Below are 17,337 nucleotides of genomic sequence, written 5' to 3'. Positions count from 1 at the left end.
TTAAACCATTTAAAAAAATTTTCACTATTTCCTTGCACAAGTGTGGGTCAGATGAAATTTGTTGAAGATTTTCTACAGCTTGGCACCAGTAATGTCAAAACTCATTTTTACAGCTGAGTGAACTGGAGCAACATGAAATAAAGTGTCTTGCTCAAGAACACAACACAGCTCAGTCCAGGAAGCAAACTCACAAATACCCCTTTCAGTCAAGAAGGGCCATGGAATTGCACCTGGAACATTACCCTCCGAGGCACAAGTCTGAGCAAGGCTGTTTATGGAAGACCAGTAGTTGCAAACGTATACCAGCCTCTCCTCTCCACAGAACCAATAATGTCCAAAGGAAAGGCAAAGGCTGAAACAGCTTGGCGTCAGTGACATCGCAACTCATTTCTATAGTTCAGTGAACTGGAACAATGTGAAATATGTCTTACTCAAGAACAAAACACAAAGCTCGGTCCAGGTATTGAACTCACAACCTCACAGTTGTAAGCCCAATGCTCTAACCACTGAGCCATGCATATTTTTTTTTGGACTATACTATGCTGATGAACGAAAACTAGATTTCATTCTAGTAATCGCAAAATCGGTCGATACATAGTTGAGTTATTTAAAAGAAAGTTGGTTTCTTTCCTTGCATTCGGTACTAAAATGTGTTTATTTGGGAAGTCTAGTGTGTGGCATTATTCTGTAGTAATGCCCTTATATATATATATATATATATATATATATATATATATATCTTGCCCTGCTTTGACTTGCTGCCATTTTTTCTTTTGCCCCCTTGGCTCCACTCATTTACTTCTTCTGAGCACCTCTTTCTTGACTTCACATCTCATCTCTACTATCACGCACGTCCATCCACTTATCTTCCCACCGCTTATCACACATACGTCGACCCAACTACTTCTGTTATCTGTTTCAATTTACCAAGCTGTTAAGCTAAAAAAACCAATGCAACCCAAAGCAGTTTACATAAGGAGACCCACAAACACAAACACACCTCGAGCTGCTTGCAGTTTGTCAACCACATCCCACTGACAAGCAATGTGACAGTGGAACACTACAAATGCCACTATATTATAAAACTGTGTTATTTACAGGTCATGATGGTTGGTGAGACAGTGTGGTGGTGGTGGAGGTTTCATAGACCCCTGATTGTTATTCAAATGAATAAAAAGTCAGTGTACGAGAGGAAATGGACAAGCTGCAGAAAAATGTCACAAGGGGGTAGAGGTGGGGGTTGGTAACTTTTGTCCTTGGGGACATTTTATAGTTGTATATTACAACCCAAGGGAGTCTGCGTTGAGTAATGTGGTGGTTGGGTAACTGCCACCATGATCATTTTTAATATCCACTTTTCCATGCTTGCATCAGTTGAACAGATCTTATTGAGGCCAATTTTTTACAGCTGGGAGCCCTTCCTGTCACCAACCCTTACCCACTTCCAAGCAAGGTAATATTTCCCCCCAAGGCCAGAACACTGGAAATGAACGACTTTAATTTAAGACAACCACACAACGTCAAGACAAGAAGACAAACATTCACAGATCCATATATTCAAATCTGTGCCAGTGCCACATAAGAAGCACCCGGTAGACTCTGTAAGGTGGTTGGCACCCAGCCATAGAAACCTTGCCAAAACAGACAACTGGAGCCTGGTGCAGCTCTCTAGCTTGCCAGCGCCTGTCAAACCATCTAACACATGCCAGCATGGAAAACAGACATTAAATGATTATGGGCTTCTGTCAGTTTTCATCTACTCAAGATTGATATCAATACAGTAGAGCTAGACCCTTTGGAGACCCAGAATGTTAAGGAAACGTAAACACACCATCATCGGATGTCATGCGATGTTGGGGGAACAAATACAGACACATATACACATACATATATATGATGGGCTTCTTTCAGTTTCCGTCTACCAAATCCACTCACAAGGCTTTGGTCGGCTCGAGGCTATAGTAGAAGACACTAGCCCAAGGTGTCACGCAGTGGGACTGAACCCAAAACCATGTGGCTGGGAAGCAAGGTATTTACCACACAGCCACTCCTACATGCTCGAAAAAATTAAAAAAATTTTTTTTGTGCCCTACATAATTTCCAATTTTAGTATATTGGAATGCACTTTTATTTACAAACCATGTTTCTTAAAAAAATTTTGCTGTGTCATAAACAGGAATCGTATGAGAGCATGTATAAATATATATATATATATATATATATATATATATATATATATATATATAACAATAATATTAGGGATGAAATCTAAAGACCACAAACTACAAATCTGAAGAAAAGCTACCGTCGATTAGGGAAGAATCGGGCCCTGTAGGTGTACTTGATTGGTACTTTATTTATTTAAACAACTTTTGAAATGTGAAAGGCATAGACCAACCACGTCGGCAGAATTTGAACGGAAGACAAAGCTGCTTAACTAAATGCTACAATGTTACGCGAAAAACCCCAGAAATTCTCATTAAAAAAATTAGAATTATCCTATTTATATTTCCTTTCTTTTGTTAACATGTCAAACCGTCTATTCATTTAAAAAAAACAGTAAATTTTAAATTTTATTCCACTTTGTTACGTTTCATCACATGTAATCTTTCTTAACATAAAGGGTTCCACGCCGTTACAATATTTGTAAGTTATTTTCATTGCAAAAACCAGTCATTCATTTTAATGCAGACACCCAGCTAAAAAGAAAATACGAATGGCATGTACACACTGACAACTAGTGTGAGTTGAACTAAGAAAGCGGGTGAGGGGAGGTACTTCGTCTTGTAATACGAATTGCGCCATTTCCATATGAAATGTACATTTCAGTTTTATATAAACACCACCAAAAATTATCATTTATATACACTGGGATATGTATGTGCATATACATACACGCATCCACAATCTTTTATAGTTAAGAACATGTTTGCATTGCCATAATTATTTTATCTATTCGAAAAATAATATTGCTTTAGAAACAAGGTCAGGATTTTTTTTTTTTCCAGAGATAGGGTTTCAGTCGTTACATCGACTCCAGAAATCAACTGGTATTTATTTCATTCACCCCAAAAAGTTGAAAGGCAAAGTCAACCTCGAAATAATAATATATACTGGCTTGTTAGGCTCGATCATATACGTATATACACAAACACACATGTATATATACAAATAAAGGTAAATTTACCAATATATATATATATATATATATATATATATACGTAAATGCATATATATCTAAAAATTAAATATTTCGAGAGATGGTAGAATATATACGCGAACGACTCAAGTGCTACCAAAGGAAGAATTGATAATAATAAAAACCATATAATTAGTAATCAAAAAAGAATACTAGCAATATACATTATATAGGATAGCACTGTATATTTGGATATACAATATCCAACGTAGTAGGCCTATACTTAATAAATTAAGGTTCTAAAAGAAAGTGCTTTAAATACACCGAAAATATAATCATTTTCACTAGATTCACGTTAAGAGATAGCCGTTAACTTTTCAAACTAAATTTACTTAATTAACTGGTAAGCAAATAATTTTTTAAAAAATTAGTTAGGTATTCATAATATTTTTCTTTTTAATGCTAGAATAACCAAAAATGCCAGTCCCCATTATCGCATTCATTTATAAACCAGCAATCAGATCACAAATACAAGGTAATGGATCGATAATTTTTCTTTACGAAACATACATTTCTCGGTCATTCAAATGAAGAATTAGCTACCTGCACCAAACTGGACACCTCACATTATGCAATTTTATCTGTGGAGATATTACTCATTAGCACAATGCTGAAACGGGTCAAGCCATTAAAAGCAGCACAAGGAATGCCTACTAATTACTAGATTAAGTATTTTAAATGCATTAAATGACATTTATTTCTAGAAATAATTCTTTCAGAAAACGACGGAGGCTACTTACATTTTGAGATGCTTGTGTATATAATTAGTTAGACGTTACAAACATTAGATAGAGTAACAAAGGTTACGAGTTCAATTAATGGAATAAATATGAAAGAAAACTTCTGAAGTTACTCACCTAATTAAGACTTTAACGTGTCAGTTTCAGAAAGAAATATCACGAAATGATGAGTTTTGTAGTAAAAAAAAAACAAAACGAGTGCAGTGAAAAATGGTGAATTAATGTTAAAAAAAAACAAACAACTTTGTTAACCAGGAAAAAATAAACAGAAATTTGTAGTATTTTCACATTTGAATAAAAGTTTAGCCGCGCTACGTTTGAAATTGAACCAATCAGGAAAACCAGCCAATCAAAACGTAGGATTAGGTAATCACGTGTTTAAAACGTTAACCATGTCAGTAATTGTTTATGCTTTTTAACCCTAGGTCGTCCACATATCACCGAATGCGTTGTAACCACAGCTATTTCGTTTCTGTCTCCCCTCTTTTCCCTTCCATTTTTTTAAGGCATTGTAATTTGAGGGTGATTTGACTGCTATTTCGAGCTACCTGAGAGGCTTAGTTGTATATTTTATCATATTCTATCTTTATTTGTTTCTATCATTGGATTGCGGCGATGGTGGGACACCGCTTCGAAGTGGTTGAGCGTGACAAATCGACCCCAGAACTTAATTTTTAAGTGATATTTATTCTGTTGGTCTCTGTTGCCGAAATGTTAAGTTATGGGGGCTTTAACAAACTAACACTGATTGTCAAGCGATGTTGGAAGAAATACTCGCGCGTGCACACACACGATGGGCTTCTTTTAGTTTCTGTCTGCCAAATCCACTCACAAGGCTTCAGTCGGCCCGGGGCTATAGTAAGAGACACTTATCAAAGGTGCCAGGCCATGGGATTGAACTCGGAGCCATGTAGTTGTGAAGCAGATTTCTTGCTACTTTTTTGGCCGCAATCTAATGACTTGATAAGTACAAAGGGGGTGGAAAAGAACCGAAATATACCACAGGGGTGGCTTTGACCAGGCTTAAAAAAATTCTGGGTTCCATACAGTCATCTAGAAATTCTTCAAGGTGGTGCCCCAGCATGGCCGCAGTCTAATGATTGAAACAACGAAAGGGTGGCAGGGGCGGCGAAAAAATACCGGAAAAATAAACTGATGGGGTTTTGTCCACTTTCACACTTTAACTATGGGGGTTTTGACCTAGGGGGCTTTTGTCCTACACTCAGGTTAGTAGGGTACCATGCCTATGGGAAATGCTGAGCAGACGACACTTAGAAGGCCTCAATGATATGCTAGAAATAATAGCAAAATTTCTTTCAAGCCATTGTCTCCCTTCATTTTCTTTCTTTTAAAGAATATTTCCTTGGATCCCTACGTTTTCAACAATTATGCAGTGAGACAGAAAATGAAAGAGAGAGAGATAACTAGACAGAAGGTGAAAGAGTGAGAGAGAGAGAGAAAGAGATAACTAGGCAGAAAATGAAAGAGACAGAAAGAAAGAGATAACTGACTGAAAATGAAAGAGAGAGAGAGAGATAAATAATAGAAATAAGAGAGAGATAAATAAATAAATAGAAATAAGAGAGAGAGAAAGTTATATCAAGACAGAAAATGAGAGAGAGTGTAAATAGACAGCAATAGTGAAGGAGCGTAGTCAAGGGTAGACAACTATCTCCCGGTGGAGCTCTTCGGTCAAATCATCCTTCGTTAAGTCTTGTAGTCAGTTGTTTGTCCCCTAATTAATTTTTGTCTTATCGAAGGAGTTTTGCTATTTTTTTTAAAAGAAAATCAACAAGCATGCCAGACTATTTGGGAAACGACCAGAGGAAAGTAAAAGAGGAGGAGAACGACAAGGAGAAATCCATCCAAGGTAAAAACTATTAACTGACTCACTTTTATTTACAAACCATGTTTCTTAAAAAAATTTTGCTGTGTCATAAACAGGAATCGTATGAGAGCATGTATAAATATATATATATATATATATATATATATATATATATATATAACAATAATATTAGGGATGAAATCTAAAATTACAGGTAATCAATTTATTAAAAATTAAAATTAAATTAAGTTTCACAGAGTAAAATATATATATATATATATAGTTTTAGGGAAAAGAACCAAAGTTCATGAACTCATCGATAAAAATCCAGTCACATATAGAAAAATTAATAAGTAGAAGCACAATAAATAAGTATAATATATATATATATATATATATATATATATATATTATATTATAATATATGTATTTATTTTCTCTTAGTTAATAATTAACTCGGACAAAATAGATTGGTTAATAGATACCAGGGTAGCAAAGATCACAAAATGACTATGGTGTAAGTCTTCTTTATGAGGTAGAAACTCCCTGTTATTTTGGGTATTTGAGTGAATATAAAATTTAATAAATGGAGTAATACGCATATTTTAAATGAATTCTTTTATTTCCGACATATGTTTTGAAGATTACAAATTATACCTTCCATAGGAACAGGTGATGTTGATAAAGATGTAATCTTCTCTTCAAGGAAATACATAGGATCCAACTTAACCGTAAGACATTTTAACCGAATGTTATATATATATATATATATATACACACACACACACACACACACACACACACACACACACACACACACACACACACACACACACATATATATATGAGTGGACGAAGGAAAAAAAGTGGATCTCAACTCAGTTGGTTGGGGTTAAATGTATTTTTGATAACAATTTCATTCAGCTCTAAGTCATGGAGCTCAATCAAACTGTTATTTACTGTGTCTTTGTTACCTAATCCTTAAGATCGGCTGTAATGGCTATATATACTGTACAGTTCGGTTAATATACCCACTCTAGTCGGTATATATATATATCATAAATAAGGAATTATATATAATATGCATTAAAACATGGATACAAACTGTTAAGCCGATCCCCAATTTTTTTTTTCTCTTTGGCTTCCCAAAAAATCCTATTTAATATTTGATAAGATAGATACATCGAAATCGGTTATATTTTAAAAGCCCTCACTGTAACAAAAATTTTAAACATTCTCTTAGAATATACTTATATGCTTTCTCCAACTTTATTTGCTTTTTTTAACCGTAATTTTTGATTTGTATGGACTCTTAACCCCGTAAGGAATCGTATAATATCTATCTGCCAGGAATCGTATTATATATATATATATATATATATATATATAGGTATGTTGGTGCAAACAGGAAAAATAGAACTAAAAATATGAGTATATATATATGTGTGTATGGGCATTCTTATATATAAATGAAAAATGCATTATATACTACAAAACCTACACGTAGGTATTATATATCACTTATAAGTGCCAATGCACGAAATTCTCGATTGTAACTTCTGATTATTATTAATAATAAAAATAGACTCAGGTTTTTTGTTCTATTTCCCTGTTTCCATCACCAAACCGTTACGTATATGTGACTACTTCGTGAGAGAGAAAAAAGAAAAAGAAACGTAGTTATGGAAAGCTTTCTCTCTCGAAGTTCCTTACTTCATAGAAAAATAAACGGATAGTGTTTTTCTTCTTCATTCTTAGTCTGTTCCTGTATTTCCTTCCTACAACGGCAATTACGATTCTCTAAAAACTTCGTATTTTAACCCCTCCCCCACGCTGCCGTACCCTTTTCGCGTCGCATAAGGTGTGGGACCCCGAGGAACAGTTAGTCTATCCATTTAACGCTTGTGGAATTTGGATTAAATATGTTCGTAAAATTAATGACTAATCTACAGAGTTTAATCCGTTTCAGCCATTATGATGGTTTTCAAGAATTATGATTCTGTTACCGATTCAATAATAAACAACGCAAAATTATGTATGTGTGTGTGTGTGTATAATGGTAAACAACGACCTTAGGTACTCTTGTACTGAAAGTACAGGCCATGGAGAAATGATCTCGCTACAATCACAAATAAATCATAATTTTACACAAACGTCCACTATGATTAATTAAACAGATTGGTTGCAAAATATGAATTACATTTCATCAGAGACCGGAATTAAAGATTATATAAATCTCAGTCTTTGATTTAATGTGTGTGTGTGTGTGTATGTGTGTAGACACCCAAATGTCTAATATTTATGTGTTTATTGTTTCAGCACTTGATGAAGGAGACATTGCCCTTTTGAAAACCTACGTAAGTATTACAGTTTCCCATGGATTTGATATTGCGGCGTAATTAATTAAGAAATGTTGGTAATTAGTTGCCAGATACCTTGTAGCCCCTCCACCCCCACCCTGCTTCCTTTCCATGTCAGTGGTGGTGGTGGTGGTGGCTTTTGTTAGCCACAGGTCAGTACTTTGGTTAAAAATAAAAGTGTTTTGAAGGCAGAAAACTGGCAGAGTCGTTACTGCGCCAGAAAAAAAAAATGCTTACTGGCATTTCGTTCATCTTCACATTTCGTGTTTAAATGCCATTGGGGGTCAATGTTGCGTTGCCTTTCATCCTTTCAGGGTTGATAAGATAAGTACCAGTTGAACAGGGGTGGGTGGTGGTGTCAATGGAATCGACTTATCCCCTCCTTCAGTATTGCTGGCCTTGTGCCAAAATTTGAAACCAATAATGATGGTGTTTGGTGCTTTGTGAATTCTCTCTCTCACTCTCCAGCTGCTGTTTATTCTTGTCCGTTTGTCTTTGTGCTTTCAGGGTGTGGGTCAGTACAGTAAACTAATCAAGGCTTGTGAAGATGATGTCCAGAGTAACTTAAAGAAAGTCAATGAACTCACAGGTAAATTTGAAAAAAAAAAAAAAATTCCAAATTACTGGATGTAAATTAATGATAATGATTTATATACGAAGGGGTGCTTTGAGTAAAAGAAAATACAAGAGGATCAATTAATTATGATTTTATTCAACATATTCCCCTCTCAGATTCACACACTTAATGCAGTGGTCCTTCAGTTTTTCTAAGCCCTGTAAAAGAACTCAGAAGGTTGGGCCTCCAGCCAGTCCTTTTGCGATACCCTTAAAGCCAGGAAGTTTTCAGCAACCCCTTGTATATGTGTATATGTATAAATATATGTGAAGGCACATGGCTTGGTGGTTAGGACATTCGACTCACGATTGTAAGGTCGTGAGTTCAATTCCCGGTGACGTGTGGTGTCCTTGAGCAAGACACTTTATTTCACGTTGCTCCAGTTCAGTCGGCTGGCAAAAATGAGTTGTACCTGTATTTCAAAGGGCCAGCTTTGTCACACTCTGCAACACGCTGAATCTCCTTGAGAACTACGTTAGGGGTACACGTGTCTGTGGATTACTCAGCCACCTGCATATTAATTTCACACGCAAGCTGCTCCGTTGATCGTATCAGCTGAGATCCTCGTCAGCGTCATTGTAACCGACAGAGTGCTCCTTCTCTATAGATACGTGATAACTCATGAATGTTTATACATGTATTTAAAATATTTTTTTTTTGTTTGTTTTTCTCAGGAATTAAAGAATCCGATACAGGGCTTGCCCCTCCAGCTCATTGGGATTTAGCAGCTGATAAGCAAAATCTACAAAGTAAGACACTGTGTTGCTTTCTCTTGTTTCCTCTGTGTATGTATGTGAGAACTTATTGATTCGTCATTGATTGGATAACCTCAGTGCAATGCAGGCACGGCTGTGTGGTTAAGAAGCTCATTCTGCAACCACATGGTTTTGGGTTCAGTCCCACTGTGTGGCACCTTGGGAAAGAGTCTTCTACTAAAGCCCCAGGCTGGTCAATGCATTGTGAGTAAACTTGGTAGAGGCGGAAACTGTGTGGAAGCTTGTTGTATATAAGCCATCAACAGAAAAAAGGTTTTCTGTTGAGGGCTTATATGCCCCAGCATGGCCACAGCCCAGTGGGTGAACAAGCAAACGCTAATAGATTAAAGTATTTTTCTTCTCTGAAGATGAGGTTAAATGTTTGATAACTTTATAATTCTATTTTTGTTAGTTTGGACAAAACCAAGATTTAAATCTTGAGCTTCCTTGTTTCTACTCATTACCATTTGTTACTGTGACTCCTCACACTATTTTACTATGACTCCTTACTCCATTTTACTATGACTCCTCGCACCATTTTACTATGACTCCTAGCACCATTTTGCTGTGACTCCTAGCACCATTTTACTATGACTCCTTGCACCGTTTTACTATGACTCCTCATACTATTTACCACGACTCCTACTCCTTCTCTCTTTACAGATGACCAGCCGTTGCAAGTGGCCCGCTGTACCAAAATAATTAATGCCGACACTGATGACCCGAAGTATATCATTAATGTGAAACAGTTTGCCAAATTTGTTGTAGATCTTGGAGATCAGGTTGCTCCAACCGATATTGAAGAAGGAATGAGAGTTGGGTAGGTTTCTTGTTAATTTCATGAGTCAAATGGTAAAAATCAAGAGAGAAACATCATCATCATCATCATCATCAGTTAATGTCTATTTTCCATGCTGGCTTATCAGCTTTAAGCTTATAAAATACTATTATTATTATTATTTACATCATCATCATTGTTTAACGTTCGCTTTCCATGCTGGTATAGGTTGGACAGTTTGACTGAGGACTGGCAAGCCAAGAGGCTGCACCAGGCTCTGGTCTGAATCTGAGCTGGATGCCCTCCCTAAGGCCAACGATTCTGAGAGTGTAGTGGGTGCTTTTTACGTGCCACAGGCATTGGGGCCAGTCAGGTGGTACTGGCATCGACCACACTCAAATGGTGCTTTGTATGTGCCACCAGCACAGGAGCCAGTCTGGCGGCACTGGCATTGACCAGAATTTTACAGAATTGTAAAAATCGACACTGCTTACCAAAAACCATCGCAGTCTTCAATATATATTGATGTTAAGCCTGCAAACTGGCAGAATTGTTACCATGCTGGGCAAAACGCTTAGCAGTATTTTGTCCTAATGTTCTGAGCTCAAATTCCACCAAGGTCTACTTTGCCTTTCATCTTTACAGGGTCAATAAAATAAGCACCAGTTGGTCAGCAGATCAATATAACTGTCCTACCTCCGACCCTCCCCACTGAAATTCTTTGCCCTGTGCCAAAATTTGAAACTATTATATGTTTGTTGTTCTTGTTCTTTCAGAGTTGACAGGAACAAGTATCAGATTCACATTCCTCTGCCACCAAAAATTGATCCAACCGTTACTATGATGCAGGTAAGGAACTTGGAAAGTACTAGTCTACTGCATTGACGTTATGAAACTGTAAAAGTACTTCTTTATTGTATTAACACTAAAATTTTAAATGCTCGTTAAAAACTCTGTTGAATGTTCTGACTTGTTGCCAGGTTGAGGAGACACCTGATGTGACGTATGAGGATGTTGGTGGATGTAAGGAGCAAATTGACAAGCTTCGGGAAGTCGTTGAAACACCTATGTTACATGTAAGTCTGCATTTCATTACGCTGCATTTATGAATGGTTCAGTTTCCTGTGGATTAACGAGATGAAGACGAAGCAGAGTTAGCTCTCCTGATTGTTTTAAATGCCCTGCCGGACTTCTTTTGGTTTTGTCTACCAAATCCATTGAAGGCGTTGGTCTGTCTGGAGCTATAGTAGAGAAGAAGAAAAAACTCGTCTAAGGTGTAGTGCAGTGTTACTGGGACTGAAGCTGAAATCATTCGGTTGTAAAGTAAGCTTCTTCACCACAGTCATGCCTGCATCTATATTTTTGTTGTTGTTTTTCATTTATATCCTTCTCTTTTCATTTCCTTCGTTATTCTTGTTGTTATTCAGGCAGTGAGCTGATAGAACTGTTAGCATGCCAGACAAAATGCTTGGCACCATTTCATGCCTCTTTCTGTTCTGAGTTCAAATTCTACCCAGATCAACTTTGCCCTTTCATCCTTTCGGGGTCAATATAATTAGTACCATTTGAACACTGGGGGCGGGGGGGGGGGGGGGGGTTCGATATAATTGACTCCTGCTCTCTTCCAAAGTTTCAGGCTTCATGCCTATAATAGAAAGGATTATTGTTATTTCTAAGCTGGTGAGCTGGCAGAATGGTTAGCATGCTGGACAAATTGCTTAGCAGCATTTCACCTGCCTTTACATTCCCTAGTTCAAATTCTGCTGAGGTCATCTTTACCTTTCATCCTTTTGGGGTCGATAAAATAAGTACCAGTTGAACACTGGGGTCAATGTAATCGACTCGAGCCTTCTCCCCCAAATTGCTGCCCTTGTGGCAAAATTTGAAACTACTATTATTTTTATTATTAAGGGTGGTAGACTGACAGAATCATTAGTGTCAGGAAAAATACTTTGCAGCATCTTATTGTCTTGTCCCTCCCTTGTGCCAAAATGTAATTGACTATCCCCCCTCCTCCAAATTTCAGGCCTTGTACCTATGATAGAAAAGATTATTATTATTATTGTTATTATTAATTTTTTTTTTGTTTTGTTTTTCTTTATTCAATCAGCCGGAAAGGTTTGTAGATCTGGGTATTGAGCCACCTAAAGGAGTATTGCTTTTCGGTCCTCCTGGCACTGGTAAGACCTTGTGTGCCCGAGCCGTCGCAAACCGAACTGACGCCTGTTTCATTCGAGTCATCGGATCAGAACTTGTACAGAAATATGTTGGTGAGGTAAGGAAACTAATTGACTTAATCACACACATCATCATCAGGTGCAAAGCCACCTCCCTCAGTACTACTCCCCACTCTCACTTGAGAGATCTTTGTCTTGCAAATTACTTGGTGACCTCGTTAGTGCTGGTGCCACATGAAGAAAGCACCCAGTCCCATTTGGTAAAAGGGTTGGCATTAAGAAGGACATCTAGCCATAGAAGCCATGCCAAAGCAGTGGACAATGAAGCTTCATGCAACCCTGTACATCCCTGTAACTTTGCAGTTCAGCAAAAGAGACTGATAGAATAAGTACTAGGCTTAAGAAATAATTCCTGGGCTCAAGGCGGTGCTCCAGTATGGCCACAGTCAAATGACTGGAACAAATAAAAGAAATAAAGGAATAGGCTGTTGGCAGGATGATACTCTGGTGGCATGGCAGGATCTTCATCCAGTTTAACCTCAGACAATCTGATGATGGCTTAACTGGTTGGAATTTTGAAGTCTCTGTCAATAATATTCTTTTTGAAGAATAATATATATATATTGTGGTGTGAGATGATATGGAACCGAGAGTAACCTCAAGTGGGTTGGTACTGAAGGGTTTCAAATTCTATAATTAGTGTACTTTTTCCCTCTCCCTCCCTCTGTCTGTCTGTTTTGCAATTTAATCCTTCTGGCCAAAATTATATTTCCACAGGGAGCACGAATGGTTCGTGAACTTTTTGAAATGGCTCGAAACAAAAAGGCTTGCATCATTTTCTTTGATGAAATTGATGCTATTGGAGGTAAGACTTGGCAAACCGTCTTTTCTTTCGTTCTTTCTTTGGTTTTTTTTTTTTTTTTTTTTTTTTTTTTTTTTTTTTGCTGGCAGACAAATTTTTTAATGTGCATGAGAAAAAACCCCAAACAAAACAGACCCGATGGTGGTGGTGATGATGATCAATTTCTTGAAGAAATATCCCATCATGCATCTCTTGTTAGGGTCCAATCTTTTAACATTTAAACTGGCCATATTTGACCCCAAAATCTACCAGTTTCATGTTGAAACCAGACAAATCTAACCTCTCATAACCTACCCTATAATGACATTTTAAAAATGAACAATCAGATTACTGAAATCTTGAAGCTATGAGATAACAGAGTTAATTGAAAACAATGTGTATGAAAAGAAAAGGCATTGGAGGGGGCAACGCATATCCTGCACGCAAGTAAATTTTTTTGCAAAATATAGTGTTGTTTACCCATGCTTTTTAATTGAACTGAATTAATTAAAAAAAATTTTTGAGAGCGGTTAGGTTCATTTTTAGGTATTCTTGTTTGTGAGAGCAGTCAAGTTTATTTCAGATATTCTCATTTTAAAAATCGTCAGAGATTTGTGCTCTTGTTATTGTTATTATTAATACTACTACCACCTTATTGTTAGTTTGTCTGTATCATATCTTTGAAATCTTTCACTTTCTCTCTCTCTCTCTCTCTCTCACTCTATAAAGGGGCTCGATTTGATGATGGAGCTGGTGGAGATAATGAAGTACAGCGTACCATGCTGGAACTCATCAACCAGTTGGATGGTTTTGACCCCCGAGGTAATATTAAAGTATTGATGGCCACCAATAGACCAGATACCTTGGACCCAGCTCTCATGAGACCTGGACGGTTAGACAGGAAGATAGAATTTGGATTACCTGACCACGAAGTGAGTACTTTCCTACTACTGGGTGTGGCATATATGTATATATATTTACCCATTATTCGAGTGGTTAATAAGAGCTGTACAGGCCTTGTACAGGGATGCCGTTAGTAAGGTAAGGGTCGGTAATGAGTATAGCGAAGAATTCTGGATAGAAGTAGGGGTTCACTAAAGATCAGCCCTCAGCCCCCTCTTATTCATTATAGTCTTCCAGGCAGTAACAGAGGAATTCAAGACAGGCTGCCCCTCGGAGCTCCTCTATGCTGATGACCTGGCTCACATAGCGGAATCATACCAGAACTAGAGAAGAAATTTCAAGTGTGGAAGCAAGGTTTAGAATTGAAGGGCCTTGGAACAACAAACAAGATGAGGACAAATATCTATCAAATGTAAATAATGTATGTGGCACGGCAAAGAGGCATTTGCATGCATGAGCAACTGTGGGTGATCTTCCAAAAATTCTTGCCCAGGCCTGCGCATATGTATAGATATGTATAGTTAAACTCAACTGATGGAGGCCCTAACTAATGCTCTTAAAGTAAACATGACTGCCACAGCATCTGTTTCAATCTCATATCTAAAATCTAGGCCTCTCTATCAACCCCATTAGATCAGTAAATAAATATTAGTAATATTTTTCAGTGTCATTTTAGCTTGCAATCTTATTGGTCTTTTACACTTTAATGTGAAATGTAACCCTAAACCCTAACTATATTCCTAACCCAGATCAGGTCATTTCACAGTGTAGACTATGGATAGACCACATGCTAAAGTAGAACCCATTTTTCTTGGTATATTTTTTATTGTTTTTCAATACTATGTTTTGTGTTTATTACAGGGACGAACTCACATTTTCAAAATTCACACCAAATCAATGAGTGTTGAAAGCAAAATCCGTTATGAGTTATTGGCCAGGCTTTGTCCCAACAGCACCGGTGAGTATCACAGTTTGTGGTTTTGTATTGGTTTCTGATATTGACAAGACTCTGCCATAATGGCATCAGAGAATCAGTACTACAGTTATCTTGCATTTGGTTTCTGACTTTGGCTAGACCAGTGGCTCCCAGCCAATGTTTTACATATGGGCCCCTTTGATTACTATTTTATTCTGGTGGACCTCCTTTGACATTTGATGTTTAAAAATTAGTTTTATAGAAACTTCTTTCAAAATTCCTATTTTGCTTTTCACATGTTAACTCGTGTAGGTTGAACTATGTTAGAGAAAGAAACTTTATTTTTTTTGCAATAAATACATCCAAAGTAACATTTTTTTATGGACCTTAAAATACTACTTGTGGATGCCCAATTTACAATTTTGCCTGTATGGACCCCAATTATGATTTTTGCATCAACCTTCTTTGAGTTTTCTTCTGGTTTGTTCCCATGTTTTCTCAGACACCAACATCCTGGTTTTTAAATACATCTAACATTATGAACTAAACCTGAAAGATCTCTTGGAGATACATGGCAGGTTATATAAATCTGTCAATTTAACAAATCTTAAAGTACGAAACTATTAGTGGCTCTTCTCTAATTGTGTATATTAAATGGTATAAGTATGTACTTCAACACCGCATACACATGGTGCGTATCCTTGTCTTGAGATCACTTGATGGTTGTGAATGAGTATCATCATCGTACAAGTCTTCTGCAGAAAATATGTCTGGCCATGGGGGATATCTCCTGGTTTGGAAGCAGGTGAGGGTTGGTGATAGGAAGGGCATCTAGCTGTAGATAATCAGCCTCAACAAATTCTGTCTGATCCATCCAAGAACGGAAAAGTGATTAAATGTTGATGATGACACATAAGCCACTACACACGCATGTACACACCACACCACACCATACAAACACACACACTATAGTTAGCGCTGCACACCTAAAGCTTTTGTGTCTCTGTTCCAGGTGCTGAAATCCGTAGTGTTTGTACAGAAGCAGGCATGTTTGCCATTCGAACGCGGAGGAAAGTTGCAATAGAGAAAGATTTCTTGGAGGCAGTCCACAAAGTCATCAAAGGATTGGCTAAATTCAGTGCCACACCACGATACATGACTTACAATTAAAGAACTATCATGGTTATATCTCTTTCTCCCTCTCTTTCTCTATATATCTAGATTAATATATTTTAAGCTTAAATGTTTTTTTTTAAACTGTTTTCTTATGTCAAAACTCCTTCACATCAGTTTTTGCTGAATAAAATTTATTGAAAATTCCTTCTTTTCTTTTCCCTTTTTCTTTCTTTCTTTCTTTCTTCCCTTTATTGGTTCATTCCCCCCCAACATCACTTGACAACCGACGCTAGTGTGTTTACGTCCCCGTAACTTAGCAGTTCGGCAAAAGGAAACCGATAGGATAAGCACTAGGATTACAAAGAATAAGTCCTGGGGTCGATTTGTTCATGGCCGCAGTCAAATGACTGAAAGAAGTAAAAGAATGTATATATTTATTTGTATGTTCATATGCCTATATACATACACACACGCATATACATATACACAGACGCACGCGCATACACGTTTTAATATATGTATACATACATATGAATAATAGTACATTTTTGTATATACTGTGTAACATATGTATTATATAAATGTGCGTGCAAATACATGTATCTTTATAGGTGGATGTGTGTCTTTCGCCTATTCTCTCTTCACTCTCGTCGCTAAAGACGCCCTAAACACATTGCGACTCGATTTGAACGTGTATATCCAACGTTTGAAGCTGTTCTGGATTTGCAATATGAAATTAAATTATAAATCACACATTCACCGATGTAAATGGCAAATTTAACAAGGGAAATAAATCTGTCATTGCAAACAAAGAGTTACTGTTGATAATGCGAGTTGCCTCCCCTGTTAGCTACCCTTATGTACGTTATTTAAAAGGTGATGGGATGGCGGAATCGTTAGCACGTCGGGCAGAACGCTTAGCAGGATTTCGCCCGTCTTTCCGTTCTGAGTTCAAATTCCGCCGAGGTTGACTTCGCTTTGTATCTTTTCGGGGTTGATAAAATAAGCAGAAATTGAACACTGGGGTCGATGTAATCGACTTAACCCCTCCCCCGAAATTGTTGGCTTTGTGCCAAAAGTTGAAATCAATATTTACATCACTCCATCA

The 17,337-nt window shown here is 37.2% G+C and overlaps 2 protein-coding genes across 6 annotated transcripts in view; one reads left to right on the top strand and one right to left on the bottom strand.

The window, feature by feature from the left end:
- Nucleotides 1-17,337, bottom strand: part of LOC106882907 (uncharacterized) — a 259,935-nt gene that overhangs the window by 36,695 nt on the left and 205,903 nt on the right. For 3 of the 5 annotated variants that reach the window (XM_089341059.1, XM_089341062.1, XM_089341063.1), the window contains exon 1: nt 4,057-4,258. The exons of 1 other annotated variant lie outside the window; for it this stretch is intronic. The gene's annotated coding sequence lies outside the window, so the exon portion shown is untranslated. One more of the 5 variants, XM_089341060.1, reaches the window with a different exon arrangement.
- On the top strand, nt 5,620-16,433 carry LOC106882908 (26S proteasome regulatory subunit 7). The gene is made up of 12 exons (XM_014933738.3): nt 5,620-5,809; nt 8,087-8,124; nt 8,635-8,716; nt 9,418-9,492; nt 10,162-10,318; nt 11,053-11,125; nt 11,257-11,352; nt 12,387-12,551; nt 13,231-13,318; nt 14,024-14,226; nt 15,059-15,155; nt 16,126-16,433. Exons 1-12 carry the CDS (start codon nt 5,737-5,739, stop codon nt 16,281-16,283), a joined length of 1,305 nt encoding a protein of 434 aa, XP_014789224.1. The 5' UTR covers nt 5,620-5,736; the 3' UTR covers nt 16,284-16,433.

The sequence above is a fragment of the Octopus bimaculoides genome, chromosome 24 (genome assembly GCF_046866305.1).
Source record: "Octopus bimaculoides isolate indiv1 chromosome 24, ASM4686630v1, whole genome shotgun sequence".
In the NCBI taxonomy this organism is placed as follows: Eukaryota; Metazoa; Mollusca; class Cephalopoda; order Octopoda; family Octopodidae; genus Octopus; species Octopus bimaculoides.
Note: the sequence above shows the minus strand (reverse complement) of the source record. Positions and strands in the feature narration are given on the sequence as shown.

Coding starts and splice junctions, on each gene's coding strand:
- LOC106882908 (XM_014933738.3), top strand. CDS start 5,737: ATGCCAGACTATTTGGGAAACGACCAGAGGAAAGTAAAAGAGGAGGAG. Junction 13,319..14,023: donor TGAAATTGATGCTATTGGAG/GTAAGACTTGGC, acceptor CACTCTATAAAG/GGGCTCGATTTGATGATGGA. Junction 14,227..15,058: donor TTGGATTACCTGACCACGAA/GTGAGTACTTTC, acceptor TGTTTATTACAG/GGACGAACTCACATTTTCAA.